This window comes from Lathamus discolor, chromosome 1, assembly GCF_037157495.1.
Source record: "Lathamus discolor isolate bLatDis1 chromosome 1, bLatDis1.hap1, whole genome shotgun sequence".
In the NCBI taxonomy this organism is placed as follows: domain Eukaryota; kingdom Metazoa; phylum Chordata; class Aves; order Psittaciformes; family Psittacidae; genus Lathamus; species Lathamus discolor.
The window spans coordinates 53029016-53045499 of record NC_088884.1 but is presented as its reverse complement, the minus strand read 5'-3'; the positions used below and the strand labels follow the sequence as shown (position 1 = coordinate 53045499).

Here is a 16484-nt window from a genome sequence, read left to right as displayed (position 1 = left end):
TAAGGACCAGATTTATGTTATAGCTGAACTGAGTTAACAGCTTGGCTTGAGGTCTCCCTCTCTCCCTCTTTTCTATTTTCTTTTTCCCTTTCCCCCATTCCCCACCTTCCTCCTCCACTACTTGCAGCTGCACAGTTCCCTTCGATATTCCCTGCTTCCAGGAGATTTTAAAGTGATCTGATTCAGTTCATGAAACAGTATTTAACTGTTCATGAAACTATTTAATAGTATGTACCAATAATGAAAAATATTATTATAATAATATAAAGATACATTTGTTTTAATGAATTTGCCTCCTATGTGATTCAGGTCCCAGAATTGGCTCTGTCCCAGGTAACTGGCAGAAATGTGCATTAAAAAGTGGAGAGGAAGATAACTGATGAGGGAAGTAGGACTTCTGCTGTCAACAGAACAGAGCTCCTAATTTGACTCAGGCTATATGGTGAAACTTCAGCCTCTCTTAACACAGCCTCACTGTCCTCACTGAACATACCACTGTGTAAAGGAAAAGAGGGTTAATATCATACTGAAACTTCTTCAGTGGCAGGAAAAGGGTCAATCAGAGCTTCCACTTTCTTAGATATCCAAATCAATCATCCTTCAGATAATAATCTAAGATGCATTATAATGTCCCAGCACCAACTAAACTAGCTTTCATTTTAATAATTCTGTATTGTGCCATTTCCTCCTTAGTGTGATAATCTTGCAGTCTCAATCCCATTGATAAACAAAGTTGCTTCAAAGTACCCTTATCCTATGAAAAATATAGCACCCAAACCCTCTTAAGGGTTTGTCATGTTGATGGATCAGTACCTGCTCTTAGTTTTTACTTCAAAAGAGAAATACATCAATTTCAAGGCTTTTTGGTGCTTTTAAATGCAATCTTTTGCGCATGTATGCCTTGAAAATGTAAAGACTACTTAGTTTCAGCTCATAGTAGTGTGATGAAACTGTGCTTGTAATGAGCAGCTGTCTTTTTTTGCTCTCTCTGCCTTGGTCAGAACTGATGTGCAAGGATGAAAAATATTTACAAGGATGCTGTTCTGATTTTTAAAACAACCTGAGGTACCCCTTAATAACTCCATTGTGGAACCCACTGAGATTGTTTTTCATCAGGCAAAGGGTTTACTGAAGCTTTAACCATCAAAGATTGTTTGAACTGTTGCAGGATTTAGTACTAGTGCTGCTGATGATACAGTAGACCTACCCTCCTCTGAAAAACCCATTGAATATACTTTTCATTGAAGTGTGGGCATTTATCCTGTTGTAGCTGAAATATCAGTGAAGCACTGGGATTTTGGGTAACCTGGATATACTGTGATTGAATTTGACTTCAGTGTGTAATAAATACCATGCAAAGAAAGGGCAATTGCTGAGAGAGAGAGAGAGTTAGTAGCTTCCAGAAACATTCCTGTTAAAGCTTCTGTCTTCAGATGATTGTCTAGAGAAGCTTACATGTCTCTTCATATAGACTTATATGAAAAAGATATTAAATTATTGGTGTCAGACAACTACTGACTAGATTTTGTAAGTTTCTTTCTAATTTTTTTTTTCTTTATGCAGACACAATGGAATTGAACGGATTCTTTCACCTTGTTGCCAGGATAGAGGAAGATTTTATCACCTAGCATTCTCATTAATTTTTACCATTTCACCCCTTGCATTTTTATGATTGTTGCTGTACAGTTTATAGTATTAACACAGAATAATATCTGTCCCTGCCACAAAACATTATCTTTCAAACTATAAAACAAAGGCTGAAAGATGCATATAAGCAGACTGGCAGAAATGGACAAGGAAATAACATGACTGGTATTCCTGGTGGGCCTGATTGGTAGTGTACTGTCTTATATGCAGAGGGGTAACAGAGTTGTAAGAAAAAATTTGAAAGAAAATGTGTTAGTTTCTTCTCCAGAGAAGTTCCTCATGAATATCCTCAAAACCAATTTATGTCTCTAGAAGTGGTTCAGGGAGGCAGTAAATCCATTCAGCTGATCCATTCAACCTACCGGACTGGTAACTTCCTGTGAATGAGGCCTCCAGAACTGAAGAATTGTGGATAGAATTTTCTATTGGTGTTCTCACTTTTTAAAAGAATATTTACAAAACTCCTTTTTAGAGACTATAGGTTAAAAGGAAACTACACTGGAGATATTCAAGGCCCGCCTGGACAAGTTCCTGTGTGATGTACTGTAGGTTACCCTGCTCTTGCAGGGGGGTTGGACTAGATGATCTTTTGAGGTCCCTTCCAACCCTTGGGATTCTGTGATTCTGTGAAACAAACCCTTTTGCCAGTGAGGCTTTAGAAGTGATCCTAGTGTTTTTGTGATCTTTACACCTTTCCTCACTATCCTAAGAAAACAATAATTGAAATTTCTGCAATTATTTTTGTGTGTGTGTATTTACCAAGTCTGTTGGTTTTGTTTGGTTGTTTGGTTTGGTTTGTTGTTTTGTTTTTTTTTTTAATATTATGGTGCATTATCTGATAGGAGGGAAGTAAATAACAATGTTGCTTTAAAGATCAAAATGAAAAAGGCTGAGTAAGACATACACCACCTGCATGGTTTCTTACTGCCTGGTAATTATAGATGATATGGTCTTTCATATATGCCTCATCACTTTCTGTGTCTTGCTCAGGTCTGAGTTGCATTGAACTCCATTAAAATACTTATTACAGTTTAAATTCTTTATGTGGTAATAAAGAAATAGCTGTTCAAGCATTATGTTCTCAAATTGCAGAGAATGAGAATCCTGTGCCAACTAAGGCCAGTCTACTGGATTCATTTCATGGATGTAGTGAAACAACAGCATTCAGCGCTGAAGCAGTTAACAGTATTGGCACTTAGGGCTTTATAATTAGGCACTGAAGATAAAAGGGATGTTGCCAAGGCTAGTAGGCCTAAAATTAAATCGACCAGCTGTGTTTTAGTTTTAGCACATGTGAACGTGACGCAGGTGCGTGCTATACCATCTTTCAACTCTTTCTCCACAGCCCACTATGCTCTGTGTTAGAATCTCGCTCTTTTACTATTTCTGGAAGCAGAATTCTTGTTATTATGAAAAAAAAAGGAGATAGTAGATAAACAGATGAAAAACAACATGAGACCTGGGAAGGCACGATAAGCTCTGCTGCACAGAGAGTATGGAGGGAGTTGTAATGGAAAGCTGTTTCCTCTCTCTTGTGTGGAAGCTGCTTAAGAACCTAGCATTGTTTGGATGTGTTACCGGAATACTCATAAATGGAAAATGCATAAGCAGCTGTAGAACCAGAACTCCTTTCTTCACCCCTCTGCTTAAATAGCTTTGGTTGGAGTAGTACTGGTTTTCTTTTGTGTATTCTCACTCTCTCTTTTTCTCCCTCTCTTCCTGTGGACAAATAGATCTTCCATTCTTTTGAGTGCAGGAGGCAAGCCTCGCTGGAAAGACAGAGTTGGTTTCCAATGAAGGATTTAATTACACCTATGTGTGGTGAAATAATAGGGATATCAATCCCTCTGTTAATTTTTTTTTTTTCTGAGGACTTCTCAGCTCCTTTATAGACTGTAAAGTATTGACTGTATTTCTGAATTAATTTAACTGCTGTTGTTTTGGGGGCTGAAAGTTTAGCTGTACCCTTACCTATTTCAGGATAATAGCAGTACTAAAGTGCTTGTTTCTATTTATCTTCCCTGAACAAATGCACAAAGGTCTGCTTATATGCTTTAAACATCTACTGATTCCTGGTTTCTTTGGAAGTTAAACTTGAGTTGTTTAGAATCATCCTCTGACAGGTAGGACATGAAGCTAGCCCAGCCTCCATCTAAGCTCCAGTCTGTCAGCTTAGCACACCTGAGGACAGCAGCTACCAATCAGTTTTCTGCTGCTGCTGTAAAGAGGAGAGAAACTGGGCCATGAAGTGTCAGGTGGGCTCCTTCCCAGGGTACCAAGTGAGCTGTTTTGGGAGGAGCTTTTAGAGAGCTCATGGGTTGGGGCAGGACTCAGTGGAGCTGCAGGATCCTCAAATGCTTTCTGGGAGAGCCTTGGCAGGGGCAGGGAGTGCTCTGAAGATTGTTGTGCTTCAGGAAGACAAAGAGTGAAGGAGTTAAGAATCCCCCTGCAGGGATTTTGCCTGTGGAGGGGAGTGGTTTCCAAACCAGTATTATCCCTCTAATCTAGTTACTGGGAGAATCTTCTGTTTGAAGAGGTGAGCATTCAGATTTTTAGTCTGATAACAATGTGGCTTTTTTAGAGTTTGTTAAGTCTCTTGACCCCTTTATGGAAGGCCACTTTAGGAAGGAAATGTATGGAAATCCACTCCATAACATGGGCAATGTAGGCTCTAAAAACAAAAAGGAAAGGAACTCATACTTCAACTAAAGAAAATAAAGTAAAAATATTTTTTCCCATTAAAAGGAAGAGTAAAAAGTTATCTGAACCTAATTTAGCCATTACTTTAAAAGTCAAGGTTTATAAATAAAGCAAGAATCTTGACCCAGTCACCTCACTGAGGAATTAGGACCCAGAGGAGCTGAAGTTAAAGTCCTAGAGCCTGAGCTTTTGGTGCCCTGGAAGCTCAGCAGCAGCCTGAGCTGAGCTGGGCCATCTTCTCTTCATGGCTAACCTCCCTGGCTCTGGCAGCTCTGTGGAGAGGCACCTGTGTTTCCCTGCTTACGTCTTAATGCTTTCCTTTCTGCTTGGCTTTGGCCTAACTGGTGTTACCAAAACTCAGAAAGGTGGAGCTGCAGCTCTTTGAACTTTGTAGTGCTTGTTATGTTTGTTATCTTTTTGGGTTCATATTCCACACTGATCTTATTCCCACTGCTGTGTGGTAACTTTTCTGCTATTATGTTTTGTAATGCATATCACTTTAGATTGAGGAGGGCTATCAAAATCTGGTAACTGTAAAGCTACTAAGCATGCAGTTATTGAGATTCTTAGTATTAATCCTCAGTGAGCTATAGTCTGTGGTTTGAGTTAACAGAAGTAAAACACTCAATTTTTCCCAAAGCAGTATGGTGAGGAGACATCTCTGAAGTGTGTATCAACATATCAAAACTTTACCCCTTACATACTAGTCATGCTGGCTGTCTTTGAAACATGGAACAGGGTGGCAATAAGCTAGGAAGTATTAAGAATCTCTTGGGTCATATTTTACATGCCCTTTATTCTGCCCTATCATAGGATGACAGTCTTTTCTCTAAACTCAGCGAGACCACAGCTGGAGAAACTGTTCTTGTCATTAAGTGGTAAAATTGACTCAGCTTGGCTTTCTTGTGAAATATCTTTCTTTTTTTGAGGAAAAATAATAGAATCAAGAGCAGTCTCTCAAGTGCACCATAGTCAGAGCAGATGATGGTAGCAGTATCATCTTTGTCAATGAGTTTGGGCAGGCTTTGAAGATGAATTTCTAGCCAGCTGCAGGTGAATGTAATTTGGTTGCTGGTGGAAGCATCAGCTACTTGTGTGTACTTTGACTTTTGAAATAAATCACCTGTTTTCTGTCTGTTTCTTTGATAATATTATGGGTAAGTGTACATTTACGTAGACTACAAGCCCCTCACAAGAGAGTCCGTGTCTTTTTTTGTCTCATACGTATCTGGTAGAGTTTTCAATAGCACAAAACCAAAATGGGAGTACAGGTCCTATATTGTAAGTGTTGTACTCTTGCAAGGATGGCACACTGCTGGCCTGTTTTAAACTCCTACACCATATCTTGTGCTGAGCCTTTTGTGGAGGGTTTTCTGGAAGGAGCTCTGCAGTTTTTAAGATAAGTATTTATGGAACTTAATTTGAATTTGGGATTTCCTCCTCAGAACTAGCCTTTAGCAGGAAAGTGCATCGGTCTGAAAGTGGAGCTTGTCAAAGAATAAAAAGAGTATTGTTGTAAAAGCTCAGTCTTACATGAATATTGGACAACAAGGTTAAAGTCCTTCACGATTTCCCCTGCTTTTTCTTTCCTGGTAGTATCTGTGTTGGTCCAATAATTTTAACATTCCCACCTGGTAGAACTTCAGTTTAGGTTTGCCTCTTGACAGCTGCACAACTAGAAAGCAAATATTTCCAGGCATTTTTCCTTTTTCTTTGTGTCTAGCTTCCTTTCTATTTCTCCGCCGTCTTGCACATTAACTCAACAAATAATATAGCTGACAGGGCTGGAAAACATTCCAGAACTTTTGTCATGCTGCTGGTTTTCTCATGGTCTCTTAGAGCTAATCTTTGCTTCTTTGCTTTCAGCACTACACAAAAAAAATTAAGTGCCTATTTTCATATGAAGGAATGTATGACACATTATGCAGGGGACCACTGCAACCATCAAACTTAATAAATGACATTTTCAAATCATACATTCTTAAAACAAAGTACAAAGAACAACCTGCAAAGCATTCTGAAACTGCATGCTGTTTGCTCCCATTTCCAATTTCATTTTCTCAGATGTCTCTTTTATCACAGATTGTATTTGGGTTTGGGGAATTGTTATTTAATCAGGAATAACAGCAAGATAAACAAGTGTATTGTAGACTCTAGAAATTAAATGAGGGAGATTTCACTTCCCAGAAACTGCTTAGCCCTTTAGTGTGATATTGATGAAACCAGTTATTGAAGTTCGCTTTTGTGTTTCTTGCAACATGCACCGTTGTGTTTACTATCTGGTATCAGAAAGAACTTGCTTAAGCAACTTCAGAAAATCAAGAAACTGCAGATGTAGTATAACTGCCCAAAGTGAGAAACAGTCACTCTGCTGGGAAAAAAGTGCCACTATTGCATAAATTAATTTATAATTTTATTTTTGTCCTATAATAACATTCATTAACGTCTTGGTGTTCCATTGAGGTAGCCTGTGTACAAAAGCACATGAAAATAATGTATATGTTCACACAAAAATAATAGTAATAAGGTGGAAGTTTAACATGCTCATCATTCCACATTTTCCTGCTTTTATAGACATCATCACAAAGGTGTGACAAGGGAAGTCTCAAGGAGGAAAAGCACAAAAATTTTAGAATACTGCTTTTTAGACTGCTAGTTTTAACTAATTTTTTGAGACTGCATTCTTTTTTCTCATGTACTATCTGTGTGCTGCAAGTAGAATTTCTGTTTTTCTTCGCAGTATAACTGTATCTACTTACTGTGAACCTGAATCCTGAATATTTTAGCTAAGAACTCTTCACAAATGTAGAACAAAGAAAACTCAACCAGAGTAATAAAATGGAACAGTTACATGGGTGTTTCAAGGAGACAGAAAAAACACAGGGATAGTCGCAACACATTACTCCTATAATGAGATTTTTGTAGCGGTTTCAGCAGATTAAGGAACTGGCCATTATAGTGTTCTGTAATGCTTTCAATAAATGATTGCCTTGCAGTAGTGTTTATGAATAATTACAAGGGTTTAATATGAAAAACTGGAAAAGTTTAATGAAAAATGAAGTAGCAAATATAATTTTAATTGGAATAAACCCCCTTAATTCAGGAGTTTAAGTGTATGTATATCTTTAAATTGCAGAATATATGGAAACAGGAAATGCAAGTATTTCAGAGGAACGCCCACTGGAATGCGCAGAACATCAGTCTTGCATTTTGTCCCCAGAAGTTCCTCCGTCTCCAAAGGCTAAAAGTAAATACATATACTCTGTGAATCAGAAGCTGTACTGAACTTCTCTTTTATATTAAAAGTATATTGCTAACACATTTATACAAACATACAAAATGAAAAAGAGGTTAAGAAAGTTATTGATATTGAGAAGCTTTATTCCACCATGAATTACCTATCTTGACGACATACACTGTAATCCATGTCATACAGGAAAGCAAAGAACTGTATGCTCAGAAATGACAAATCATAGATGGATTACAATGTATTACATTATTTGATCTTAAATATTTTTAATTTGTCTGACCTTACACATTTCATAATCAAGTAAAACCAAAGGATACTAGATTTGTTGAAATACTCTGCAGGCATCGTTCACATTCAGGTTAAAGAGTGAATCTTTCTTTCTCTTTCCCAGTGAGTACCTCTTCTAATTGTGTTACGTTTGGATGCCTCTTTCAAAATTCATGTGTGTGCTGCTATTTCCATTCTTCTTCTAACATATCTTGCATATACCATGACCATCACTGTTGTGTGCACATGCTTTCATCTTACATTTTGGTTCACCCTTTACACACCACAGCCACTTAAATAGGGCATTTCCTCTGTGGTGTCATCCTCCTCTTCCATGAAAATCATCTTCCTGTAAAACCAAACCTGACTTCTGCCTTCTCTAATCATCCAAAGTAAATGTAATTGACTGCTGGCAAATAACTAATCTTCTTTTTTTTCTTCTTTATGTTGTGTGGGGTTTTGATCGTGGTTGGGGAGGGGTGTGTTTTTTGAACTTTACAGGAAGGGTGTTTATTCATGAGAAAACTAAGCTTACTGCTGCACACTAGATTATGATCTTCATGGTGACAGTAAACAAATGCTTCAGTTCCAGTCATGTTTCCCATTGGGGTTCTTAACTGACAGATGATATATGAAGATTAATAGTTCCTTTGAGATTAGTAGAATCATGAAGTCAACTAACCTGTGCAATAGAAATGCCTATCCTGAAATTAAGTAGTAAATATTTTTAAAATGCATTTTTCTTCTTAATGGTAGGGTCATGATCTTACACTGCTTGCTTCCAATTTAAAGGGATCAATAGTGTAAAACATGCTGTCTGGTTTTGTCTATTGTGTAATCTGAGTCTTAAGGAAAGAAATTGTAGTTGATTGTGCTGCTCATCTGTCTGTTTGCCGTTCTCTGACAATCTCATTTCAAATAATTTAAACTGAATTTGGAAGAGGGATAGCAGTATCAATTACCTTTCCGTGGCTTTTGTGAAAATAGGTGGTTAGATAGATGAGAGACCTTAATTAGCACCCACACTGAAAGAAATAAGAAAAAAATCATCTTTTATGTATTTGTTCTGGTAGCAAGGAGCCAGCCAGTTAGCATACACTTACAGGTCCGTCAGCATCCTTGCACCCTTGCAGTTCCAGTCTTGTCACGTAGAATTCATTCTTGCCCAGCAAGAAATATTGCAGCCTGGATGTGGGAGAACATGGGATTGGGGGCACAAACCTAATTCTGTAGGAAAAAGTAGTCCTGTGCAGGACAGGGCAGTGTATTATGATTTTAGACTAGTTCTTGATATTTAGGTATTTTACTTACAATTTTTAAATTATTATGTTAACCTGGAATAATTTTAATTCTGTAATTAAAAAAAAAACCCAAAACTGATTAGATCTCTGTTTCATGTAAAAGTTTTGTGCAGAATTACCATCGACTAAGAGTAGCAAGTTTTGAATGCAAAATTTCTGTTACTTAGATATTAAAAAGCAATGAAATGATTTTAATTATCAGCTTCTGTTCTTGGGTCTGAAAGTTTCAGTCATAACTGGCTATAGTTGTAACTTTAAAAAATATTGTGGAATACTTATGTTTACCTGGCATAAAACCAGTGACTATGAAGAAAAATTAACATAAAACCAGCTCTAGACCACGCTGAGATAATCTTATCCAGGGCTTCTTTAGTTACATTAATGTACTTTTGTGTGTTGTATGTATGCTGAGCTTAATATGCTCACTCTGTTTTTTCCTTTTCAGCATTTTATTCCTGAAGATGGAGTAAAATGGAACTTTTTCTGTGTTTTATCAAGCCTAAGGGCTGTAGTTTCCAAGAATATGACTCTTGTAAACCTAGTAAAGAGAAGGGATTTTTTATTTGCCCCTGGAGAAACTTGGCTTTCACTCACATTTTCATTGCTATTACTGAAGGTAGCTATATAACACACATGTAGCAGATTATCAGAATCTCATGCAGTTGTTCATAACAAGTAGCTTTTTACTTTGTGAGGGTCTTGCTGCTGCCAGTGGGCTATTTGCAGAGAAGTTAATACTCAATGTGATTCTAATACTTATTACCACCACTATTTCTAATAGTGACCCTCAGTTAGTATAGACATATAAAGCCCATTGTCTTACTATTCTGTTAGATTTCTGAACTAAAGATATCTGTTAAATTAAGGAGGAAACATGAAACACAATGCGGAATGCACTAAACATGGTTTTCTGATAGGCTGCTGTAGGGAGGCATGTGGGTTTTGCCCAGTATAACCTCCCTCCCTTCCACTTAATCCTGGGACAGTGAACAAGAATTTCTTATAAAACATAGCTACCTTAATGGGAAAGATGTGCATTCTCAGAAACTCAGTTCCAAACTACTTACAGTTTATAGAATCTGTATTGTAGTGTATTAACTGATCACAGTAGCCAGCATGAACCTTATGGAGAGTATGTTTGTAGAAACTTTCCTTTCCTGGATTAATTTTACATCCGTGGATAATTGCTATTTCTAGCCAATTATGAGGATTAGAAAATGGAGAAAGGGTAAGTATATACTGTAATTCATCCTAATTAAATGCAAGGTACAGGGGACTGCAGAAGCATATAGGTTACCTCCAGTAATTCCCATTCTTGAATGAGATGCTATTATTTTTGAGGTGAGAATTGTGCATGAAGATCACTGTTTAGATTCTAAGGCATGAAATATAACAAATACTTAATACAATTTAAAGAATGTGCATTTCCTTTTTAGGCATAAATTACCCCTGGAATTCTAAGTATTGACTAATGGTGTGTCTGTTTTTAAAGGTGAAGCTGTGACTGGAGAATTATCAAAGCTCTTAGATGAAATCAAATTATGCCAAGAAAAGGAATACTCTTTTGAAGATCTGTCTCATACAATATCAGACCATTATCTGGACAATTTTAGTAAAGTATCAGAGGAAGAACTTATGACCAGTGGAAGCCAAACCAAGCTTAATGTAGTAAGTAAGATGGGATACAAAGACTATATATTCAGTTATATCTGCTTTATTTATGGCACATTCAAGAAAGAAATAGTACAAGAGTGAGACTAGTACAAGTCTAACATTAAGTTAGAAAAAAGTGATTTAGCATATGCTCCTTGCAGATTTAGGTTGTAATATTTTCCTTACTTTACAAAGATATTGCTTACCACACCTCAAAATGGTTTTTCATGGCACCGCTGATATGACTGAAAGTTCAGGTTAGTTATTGAGTGTGGGCAGTGCAAGGAAGGGGTTTTTGAGAAATCAGTTGAAATCAGTGTACTCGGTACTATGCCAAAGACTAAATACTTTCAGAATCTCATCAGAAGTGCCCCTCAAAAGAAGCAGCTAAGCATCTTCAGTTATGATCCTTACATATTTTATTGCTATATAGCTTTCCCAGTAGCCTGATGGTATTAAAGACTGAGTCTCTAATACTGAAAATTGTTGTGGTTGTGATAGTTCAGTGATTTCCAACTACAGTTGAAGATATTACTTCATTACTATTAATCCTGTGAATAAAGTGTTCTAAGATTCATATTTTTCTTTACAGTATAACAAGGCTTTTTTTTTTTTTATTTAAAAAAAAAAAAATTGAATTATCTTCAGTAAGCAAATTAAATGGGATTGCCCAGGGAATAAAGCACAGTACAGAGGGAAAATGCTAAGTGCTAAATTTCAATTAATGTTCATAAGTTAAGAAAAATTATGCTTTATTATGTGAGGAGAAAACATGGTAAGTTAAGGATTTTTATGTTCTAGAGGATTTATTACAATAAATGTAGACGGAACAAGATTTACAAAGATTGTTAGCTGCCCTGAAATGAAGTAGATACTTTAGTAAAGTCTTTCTAGCTGTTTGAATGATTAGATATATAACCCATATTGAAGTCAGCTTGAACAAGCTGGTGCTGATCGCATTTAAGCATTTTTGCGCATCTTTCTTGTGTCTTTCTGTATTTAGGTGCTAACTGCTATTTAAAACTGCTCAGCTGCTGTTCTGCAGAAAATGCAATCCATATAATTCTGTCTACTCATACTGAATTTTTTATAGACTGAAACAAAATACAATGTGAATGGGAAATATTCAGACGCTGTAGCTGTAATTTATGTGCAGCAGACAGATGCAAAGATAAATTAGGCAATAAACTATTTGAGATTTCACCTATTTGTATACTGAATGTGAAAATAGGTGTAAAAACAAATCTTCAAAAATGGGGACTGTTTAAAGCATGTTGTTACTAGAGTAAACCAAACTATACAGGCCTATATGGAGAAAATTCTTTGATATGGATGTTTTAGATCAAACAGAAAAATCCTACATCACAGCATTTTTTTAAAGTATTTTAAGGTCACTCAGTCTGTTCAGTTGCTACCTGGCTGCCTTGCATAAAAAAGAGAAGTTGCTCTCAGTTTCAACATGCCTTCTTTTGGTTTTGGGAAAGGGCTGCCTTCTCTTGGTGTACAGACTCCCTGTATAGTGATGCGTGATTTGAAAACCCACACGTGCTGTAAGGAGCTATCAAAGAGTAATTGGGTAGAAGCACTAAAATGAAGAGATATGTTTAGCTCTGAAAATGGTTACAAAGGTGAATGCTGCCAAACTACTCTGGGGGTAGGATCAGCAAGCGTGGTGGTGGAAGTGTGACAGTAGGGTGATGATTGAAGAAACTTAAATGCATATTTATGTATATGAACATGAAGATACAGAGAGAAAGAGAGAAGTGGAGACATGTATAGATATGGAAAGTCAGATTCCTTGGATGTGTATTAAAGAAGAGAGAGATTCTTACAGCTTCTTCTGATTTTAGTTTTCTTCTTCCTGGGAAGCTTCCAGAAAAATCTGAGTAGCGTTAAGTGGGGGTCTTCCCTACTGACTGCATTCATTCAGTTCACATTCATTGCTGCTACACATGCCAAGACTCTATGGAGGCAGGGGCAGCATAGTAGTGTGGTACCACTGGAGCACTGAGTTTTTCTGCCTGCAGAACCAAGTGAAGTATTTCCCTGTTACCAGCTCCAGCACAGGGCTAATAACTGCACCTGCAGTGGCTCTACAAGCAAGAAGTTACTTCAAGTTCAAATCAGCAGTTTTCCCCTAACTTTCATTGCTGACTGTGCCAGCATCAGCTCTGAAAAGGTGTAGAAGTTGGGCCACTGGTGGAAAAGTGTCAGATGATGCCATTTCGGGGACAAATGTTGGTTCCAGAGAATGATGACTGGTACAGGATTTTCAGCTTTTCCTGTAGTTGATCTGCACAGGTTCCAAAATCTAAGTCATGACACTTTATAACCCTTATGGAGATTCTGCAAAGGAACTGGCTGCTAGGAGACATTTTTTTGCTGTTCAGAGAAATAGGAGGCCAAGCCTGGGGAGCTTCCTTTTGGAATAATAGCTTGTGGCTCAAAACCTCAGTAAGATGGAGCAAGGAGCATCAGGAACCACCGTCTGAGGATAGCATGGGTATATGAAAAAGAATGCATACGGAAACAGTATGTATTTTAAAGAATTTTTTTAATAGCTGACTCTTTTGAAGAGGGTCAAATCGCCTGTGGTACTGCTCTGGCTAAGTAAGATTTAGATTGATTCAGGACTGCAAAAAGGAATCATAGAATCATGTCTATTTAGGATCCACAGCCTGGAGTTCTTGCCTGAAGTGCTAACCTGTTTCATTTGGAAGAGCAGGGCTCACTGTTTTTGCTTAGTGTAAGGGTAGTGGGGATGCCTGCCTCATAATGCATTGGCAGTGAAATGTTTCATCTGGAAAGTGAAAGAGCGGTGTTCGGTTCACTCTATGGAATGAGGGTGGGTTTTAACATCGCTTTCATAGTCTCCCAAATAAAAGGACAGAGCATCAGCCTGTTGATCCCCTCCACTATTATTTCTGGATTTTACAACCATTGGAAAAATACCAGTGCAATCTTGAGAGCAGGACTTAGGACTTCCTATTCACTAGCAAATTCTGCTCCTTTTCTGGCCTCAGATTGTTTATTGATCAGTAATACAGCACCTTTAAAGTACTACATTTTCTTTTGAAGAAGTTACAGGTTGGAATTCTCTTAGCTCAAGGACAGAATTGAGTTCATTCTTCCATTTCCTGAGTTACTGGAAAATTAGTCATCCAGCCATGCAGCAAGTTGTTCTGGTAGTTTGGACTAAGGGAATTCCTTCTGTTCATCAAATTATGTATTAAAAGCACTAATACATATTATTACTTAGTATGCTTCTGTGGACGTATGCTTGTGTGATGTGTGACATAAAGCATTAAAAAACTCCAGAAGTTTATGTTGTTACAGTATTTTATAGTCAAATAGGAAGCAGATTTGCACAACTCTGAGGCTAGGTGAAACTGGAAAAAAGCTTTCTGGAGGAAAATTTTGGGTTCAGTCACCTTAACTCCAAATTACTAGTAGGCACAGCATTGACTTTTAAATCTCCTCAGGACATGGAAGAGCTGAGTAGGAAAATTGAAGGGCAGGATCTTGAGGACTGGAAGGCATAAACATCTGGGAGGGGAGGGTACAGTGAAACAATAAGTAAAAGAATAGCACAGTGTAGATGTGAATAGGAACAGATCTGGAGGTGAGTGAAAATGTACTCAGAGGACACTTCTGTTCCTAAAGCTGACGGGGAAATTGCGAAAAATTGGGGGTTCCGGAGAAGCAGACTGTTAGCTCTGTGAATGAAGGCAACAATGAATAAGAGGGGGTGGAACCTGAATGCTTGTTTGCTGAATAGGATGAAGTCAGATGAGAATAAGTTAACGTGATCTTTTATTGGAAGAGTACATTATAAAGAATAAACTACAGAAAGTCAAGGTGAAACTTCACTGGAAACTTTATAATTCCAGTGCTTGATTTTAAAACTCTGTGTGTGTTTCAATGTACTTCTGATGTGCTGTCATGAAAATATTCATTCTATGTTTCCTAGTCTGTCATCGCCAGTCATTGAAACATGCATAATATGACGTATTAGCCAACAGCCCCTCTTCATTTTCTCCACAAAATTAAGGGCCAAATTGAACATAATTTTGCAACTGGAAATATGGTTTATTATGCTGCTTCAGAGAGAGCATTTATACCCCTAGGCATCATTTTAGTTAGAATTGTCCGTTTTTCTCAAAGGCTTGTACACTGGCTAGGATTGATGGGGGGGTTCATAGACTTTTATTCCCAGTTCCAATCCGCCTTTTTTTCCCATTTTGGTCATTGGGACTTAAACATGCTTTTCAGTTCCCCCATGTATGCAAAAACATGGAAAGCCCTGAGAGCTGTTGCACAGCTGTGCTGGGAAAGCGGTATACTTGTGTATTGTTCAGTGCTGCCATATTATAGTTTTATTATGTTTGCTAAATATAAAACTTTGACTCCAATTAACTAGGATTTGATTGTTCAGCAAGCTGGAAAAGGAGCCGTGCTTCAAAACATGTTCCAGAAAACATGAGGTAGAAAATATATGTAGGGAAATCTTTGATTGTATCACAGTTTAGTTATCTTAGGTGTTTCCTTTAAAAAAAAAATTAAACTGTCTTAAGTCTGATTGCTGGCAAAATCAGCTTTTGACAATAATTCATCGTAGTTTCAGTTAAAGAAGAAAAAGGTCTAATTTAAAAAATATTTATTTTCCAATAGATGGCAGTCTGGCTCAGTAATTTCAAGGCAAAAGCAGCCATCTTATGTAAGAGTTTTTCAACTTTTTTTTATTGCTACGTTAATATCATGTATTTTTAGCACGGTTGATAGTATAAACTGCTTAAAAGCAAACACCCATAATACTTATAAGAGGGAAATTCATACCGTACATCATAACATACATTTAAATTTCAATCTAAAATATCAGGGCTAAATTTAAAGGTATTATAACACAGATGTTACACGTGAAGTGTGTACTCAAACTATCTGTGTGAATTCAAGAGCAAGTAAGAAAATTTAAATAGGTATAATCTGCAAAGCAGAGATCCAGAAAAATTAAGTGTGTCAGGAAAATAAACAGAAAACTGTCAACTTGTATATTGTAAGGAATCTTCCTAAGCTCCTGGAAGTAAATTGCTGTAATTTAGATTTGTCTGTCCTTGGAATACTAACATCATTACCAGTTTCTTGTCAGCTTGAGGTTCCTGTGTATGTATTCATGTGAGGACAAATTATTCTAAATGTAATACTAAAACCAGAAATATGCTGTATTTATAGCAATCCATTTGCTCTATTTGTTTCTTACATTAAAAAAAAAAAAAAAAAAGAGAGAGAGAGAGAAAAGAGAAGTATGAGCTTTTTGTTCATGTAAGAAATACATTCCTGTGGACACCAGAGAATGATACGTTACTTTTATTTGCTTTAGATGGCCTATGATTGCAAAACAAAAAATAGGGTGTTTAGAACTTCTATACCTCTATATGTGTCTGTATGAGCATATATATATTTGCAAGACATACATATTGGATACATCTTAATCTTTTCATAAACTTGATACTTATTTTAATGATTATTTTCATTAACATTTACTCTTAAAAAGAGGTTCATCTTATTCTGTGTTCAAAAGTTTATTCCAGTCCTTACTTAAGAATGGCTTTGGGAAGTGTTGGTTTCGCTTAGTAGCAGTAATGCATTTTTCTCTGAATTTTTTGAGG

The 16484-nt window shown here is 37.0% G+C and overlaps 1 protein-coding gene across 1 annotated transcript in view; it reads left to right on the top strand.

Annotated features, from left to right (window-relative positions):
- Nucleotides 1-16484, top strand: part of LOC136006028 (ankyrin repeat and sterile alpha motif domain-containing protein 1B-like) — a 170526-nt gene that overhangs the window by 70774 nt on the left and 83268 nt on the right. The window contains exons 7-8 of the mRNA XM_065664011.1: nucleotides 7484-7594; nucleotides 10658-10833. Of these exons, the coding sequence (XP_065520083.1) occupies nucleotides 7484-7594; nucleotides 10658-10833 (287 nt within the window). The remainder of the gene's footprint in view (nucleotides 1-7483; nucleotides 7595-10657; nucleotides 10834-16484) is intronic.